We start from the raw sequence: 5,583 nt of genomic DNA, 5'->3' as shown, positions 1-5,583 counted from the left end.
GTTGCTCCACTTAGCTCATTAATTAGTTTTTGGCACTGGATTGCATCACAATATTTAACCATCAATTAATGCCCAATAAAACAATGCCTACCACTTTTAGAATGTTCTAAGCATGACAAAACAATTTGGCTGTAACCACCATTAGAAACAGCACATAAAGTGGGTTTGTATTATTGGGGGGGGGGACCTGGCTGATCCAGAGAGAGAGGCTTGGCTCAAGCCACCTAGTGAGAGGCAAGATTTGAAACAGGAGCTTCATGATTCTTAGGTCCAAACTACACATGATGTGTGAGATTTGTAATTAGTTCTTCCATGTTTTCTTTTACATCAAAAAGGAACGGCAGGGGATTCAACACTTGGATCAAGGCCACAGGGTGGCTAACCATTTCTACAATACTCATCTTCGGGAGTTGTCACTAGATGGGGGTGGGAGAGAAAGGTACTATACCAACAGTACTGGCCTTTCCTCCTTCTGCAGCTAATCAAAACCACCCCTCACAGGAGTGACAACAGTGGGGGTGTTGTGTATAATAAAGTTAAACACACACACTGCGGCTCCAGTCCAAGCTCCATCCCTCTTTTCTGCTCACATGCCCAAGTCCCCATGAACCTGGGGGGCAGAAACTCTCTAGACTTGCAATGCATCTTCTTCCCTGAACCTCATGCCTTCTTTTTTCTATCCCCATGTTACTAAATATTTTGTCCACGCTGTTACACCACAAGGCAACTTTAGGCAGCATAAACTGCCCCCCATGTCTTTATTGTGTGGGGTTTTGGTAAATACTGAACTGTACTGCCAAGAGTCCCTCTGGTACTTTAAGGTCTCAAGAAGCACGCAGGCCTCCATAATTATAATCTTCTCTCCCAGATCGAACTCGGAGGGGACTGATTCCGCATCTGTAAAGCAGAAGCTGGATGTGCATTGCTTGAACTGGCTGGAGCTGGGAAGGTTATAAAAAACCATCTCAACCCATCACCAAGCAGCTCCTCCAACTATTTTAAAGTGAATGGCTTAAAAAGAGAGAGAGAGAGAAATGCAGTTTAACAAATATGCATGTGGTGCCTCCAAAATAAGAAGAAGGGCATTCCTCTTGCAATATTGGGAGTGAGAGATGAAAGGTGAGTTAGGCAATCCGCTGAATCAACAGTTGAATCAGTATGTCTGCCATTTACTTTCCAAATTCAGGAAGAAGCCAAACCCACCAGGTTAGAGGAGGAGGAGGAGGAGATTGGATTTATACCCCGCCCTTCACTACCCAAAGGTGTCTCAGAGCGGTTTACAAACTCCTTTCCCTTTCCCTTCCCCTCCCCACAACAGACACCCTGTGAGGTAGGTGGGGCTGAGAGAACTCTTCACAGAAAGTGCTCTTTTTCAAGAACAGCTGTTATCAGAGCTATGGCTTGCCCAAGGTCATCCAGCCAGGTGCAAGTGGAGGAGTGGGGAATCAACCCCGGTTCTCCCAGATTAGAGTCTGCGCACTTAACCACTACACCAAACTGGCTCTCTGCAACTCCTAGTGTGTTTGACTGGCACATCTGTACAGCCACAAACAACTGTGTCATGAGGTTTTCTGGCCCACTCGGTCAGGTGTAGGAAGGGCCCCCTGAAAACTAATACACACCACATTTGAGTCTTCTAAAACACCAAGGGGGAGGAGGGGGCTGTTTTTATTACAGCTCCAACTCTGGAGTTTGAATTTACAGCATTCTTTCTCCCACAGATTCCCAGCCGAACGTTCACTTAATCCCTCCCATTCTTTTTATTCTCCTATGCAAAGAAGGAGTCAGACAGTCTCGCTATTAGGTTAATAACTGCCCCACCCCCCCTGGATGGATAAACTGAGGCGGGCCCCCGGAAGAAAGGCAGAAAAGGGTTGGGCCAGAGTTGCACGGAGCAAGAACTCCCAAAGAAAGAGAAGGGGCAAGCCATAAACTTTAAACCAGACCAAATTAAGACAAAAGCCAAGTAACAACTTTAAAGATTTTAACAAAATTTATTCCAGCATAAGTTTTTGCAAATCAACGCCCACTTCCTTCAACACATGGAGTATCCATTAAAAAAAAAGAAGCTAAATTTATACCAAAACCTTAAAAAAAACACCAAAGGGGAGGAGTTAGAAAAGCCTTTTCTGTAGCTTGAACTCTCGAGCATAAATGTAGCTGCTTTGGACGGGCTGCATATATACTCCATATATCAAGCTGAATTCAGCCATGACAAAAATTACGCCGGAATAAGCGGTTCTGGTCTCGCAAGTGGCACTGGCCTTCTGCCTTGTTTCGCGGTTGCAAACTCACAGCCCCCCGCCTCCCGGAATTCTGAGCCACGCAGTTTCCCACCGCGAGTCCACGTCGTCTGCCGCGCCGCGCATTTCTGGTCACGAAGCCATCCTGCTTAGAAGTTGGAGATTCCCGTCCAACTCTCTCCCCCCCCCCCGGTCTCTTAACCAGGCTCCCCATCGCCTTCCCCAGAGGCCGCCTCGCACAGCAAGCTCTGCATCCAAGGACGTACTACAACCCCATCCCTCCAAAGGGACGCGCGCCCCCCCCCCTTTAAAGCAAGAACTTTTCTCTCCTCTCCCCGCTCCCTCACCTTTTGCTCCACGCCCGCCAAGGTGCGGGCCAGCTCCTCTCGCTGCCTCACGAAGCCTTCTTGCCTTTGGCTGATGTGGCTCACTTCTTCCCACAGGCGGTGGGCGCCCCAGCCGGAGAGGCCGGCCACTGCCAAGAGAACAAGGTAGAAGAGACCGCTGAAGAGCTTCCCCAGGCTCAGGGCGGAGGAAGCTTTCCCTGCGCCAGGCGCCGGGGAGCTCCCCTTGGCGCCCTTGGAATGAGCCTGGCTCTGCTGCGGGTGCTTCTTCGCCACGTCATCGGGGAGGCTGGAATGGGCTCCTTTTTCGGACGGAGAGGAACCACTGCCGCCGCCGCCGCCGCCGCCGCCGCCGCCTTTATTACTCCTTTGTTTAGCTGAAGACATGCTTGGCTTGCAGGGGAGCTTTCTCCAAAAGCGGCCACAACCAGCTGATGGGGCTCGGATGCTTCACCAGAAGAACAGCGCCAGAGGAGGCCTCGGAAAGTCAAAAAGGTGGTAGTGGTGGGAACCAAAGCTTCGTTGCGCCTCTCCATTCAATTTAGGCATCGAGATTGCAGGGAGGGGGGGAGATTCAGGCGGGCTTCTTCATCCCCGCCCTGCCGTGCACCCAGCACCGCCTCCCCAGTTCCTTAGCATTCGAGCGGACTGCCACGCAGGCTGAGCGGAAAGCACGAGCCCCAGGCAGGCGCGAGGGCACGAAAGGATTTCTCCGTTTCCTGGAGAACAACAGTTTTGCAGATCTCTTCTGCGAGCGGGATGTTGTGTATCCCTGCGCTCCTGCCAGTCTATGCAACGGCACGGCCAAACCGAAATCTGTTTTTACAAATAATTATAAAGGCCTGAAACCTACTGGAGCTCTTTTCTGCAACTTTTACAATGGGTTAGGTTTTTACAAGCTCGCTCATTTCCAAATCCTACTCAGTTTAAAGAAACCTACAGGTAAAGGTGCAGGGATTGCAGACGATCCGATACATGGTTACTTGGAAGTAAGTCCCACTTTATTCAATGGAGTTTACCTCCAAGTACTGGCGCACAGAACTCGAGATAACTGCAGCCCGATGCCATGCATGTTCACTCGGAAGAGCCCCAGAGTGTTCAATGGCCGTTTTCTCCTTGATCAGGGCGCAGGATCCAAGAGCAACCTCCATTATTCTTGTTTTACATGAAGGTGTAAAATACTAGGTTATCACAACCATTCCACTTAACTGGAAGACCTTTTGTTTTGCAAGAGTGCTGCTGAAGCCCAGAAAATTAAGAAAATTAAAAGAAAACGTGTAGAGTTTATTTTATGTTTAATCTCCTACATTTCTGCTAGCCATGCAGCTGTTAAAAGCTCAGGACACAGAAGCCCAAATAAGAAACAATTTTAGCCAGTACGGTGTATTGGATTGGGTTCAAATCCTTTGTGCACTCACTAGGTAACCTTGGGCAAGTCATTGTTTCTCGGTCTACCCTACCTCACAGGGTTGTTGTGTGAGTAAAATACTGTAAGCCTATTTACATTCCCTTTGCAAGGGCAGACAACTGCCTGAGGACTCATGGAACTAGGCAAGTCATGTCAGTTGTGCCTGCAGTTCCTCAGAATAAGGTGAGATAAAACTGAGTTAACCAGGAATAATCATTTTGTGATAATTGGTTGATAATGAGGTGGAATTAACTAATTATATTGCCTCAGTTCCCAAACTGTCTCATAAGGCTGGTGCAAACATGGATAATGACAGCCATGTGAGACAGGGTGCTAAAGAAATCTGAGAGAAGTTCCCAATAGGTAGAAATTTCACAGTTGCAGTATCTCCCATTACTGTCTTTAACCATCTTGCCAAGACAGCTGCCGGTGTTAAATTTCTAACCCAAAAATACAGGAGTACTATACCTGTTCCAGCATCCTGTTTGAGATGATTCTTATTTTTTATGCCCACTTTTATAACAACTTTTATAAACACCCTATTGTTGATTAGTGCCAATGAAATCTAATATGCTGTACACAGTAATGATGCTGTACTACTGTTTCATAAGGATAGCAACCTGAATATTTACCTTTACTCTTTAAATCTTCTACATAGTGGGGAGATACAGTTGAAACATCACCCTACCAACGAAAGTCCATATGGTCAAAACAATGGTATTCCCAGTAGTAATGTATAGCTGCGAGAGGTGGACCATGAGGAAGGCCGAGCGCCAAGAACAGATTCTTTTGAATTATGGTGCTGGAGAAGACTCTTGAGAGTTCCTTGGGCTGCAAGGAGATCAAATCAGTCAATCCTTAAAGAAATCAACCCTGACTGTTCCCTAGAAAGAAGGCCGGATACTGAAGCTGAAGCTCAAATACTTTGGCCACCAAATGAGAAGAGCACTCACTGGAGAAGACCCTGATGCTGGGAAAGATTGAAAGTCAAAGAAGAAGGGGATGGCAAAGGATGAGATGGTTAGACAGTGTCATCAATGCAACGAACATGAAATTAAGCAAACTCCAGAGGACGGCGGAAGACAGGAGGGCCTGGCATGATGGGGTCCATGGGGTCGCGAAGAGTCGAATTCAACTGGCCGACTGAACATCATCAACAACAGTCTCCAACCTGTTTCTCCCCATTCTTCTTGTCTGCTCCTATCCTCCTCCTGCTGTTCAGAGCACCTGTATCTGTTTATCTTGCACTAGGTTTATGTTAATCCTCCTTTGCTTTTCTCACAACAGTTGGGGGAAGCTCTTACCCACCCTGAATGAACTGATTACCTTTCTGATTGGATCATGTTGCAAACAAACCTCTCCTTGTACCACTTTTCCTCCCCTCTTTCTGTTCTGAAGGGGTGGGCACTTAAATGTGTCTAATGAAGTTAGCCCTGCTTTTCATTAGACTGCTATTTCATTGTGCTGACATTCTTTCTATTACACAGTATCAGAAGGTACAGGGAATATACAGTGAAAAAGCTGGCAACCCTATATTTTACAGATATATACAATTTTTTCCTGCAATTTCCTTGTTTGTTATTTGTTT

The 5,583-nt window shown here is 47.1% G+C and overlaps 1 protein-coding gene across 1 annotated transcript in view; it reads right to left on the bottom strand.

Moving 5' to 3' along the window:
• The window catches only part of CKAP4 (cytoskeleton-associated protein 4), a 9,219-nt gene extending 5,944 nt beyond the window's left edge, over positions 1 to 3,275 (bottom strand). The window contains exon 1 of the mRNA XM_015427565.1: positions 2,591 to 3,275. Coding sequence (XP_015283051.1) covers positions 2,591 to 2,974 — 384 coding nt within the window. The 5' untranslated portion in view covers positions 2,975 to 3,275. The remainder of the gene's footprint in view (positions 1 to 2,590) is intronic.
• Positions 3,276 to 5,583: the final 2,308 nt, after the last annotated feature.

Source organism: Gekko japonicus, unplaced genomic scaffold (assembly GCF_001447785.1).
Source record: "Gekko japonicus isolate JY-2015 unplaced genomic scaffold, Gekko_japonicus_V1.1 scaffold28, whole genome shotgun sequence".
Taxonomy (NCBI): Eukaryota; Metazoa; Chordata; class Lepidosauria; order Squamata; family Gekkonidae; genus Gekko; species Gekko japonicus.
Note: the sequence above shows the minus strand (reverse complement) of the source record. Positions and strands in the feature narration are given on the sequence as shown.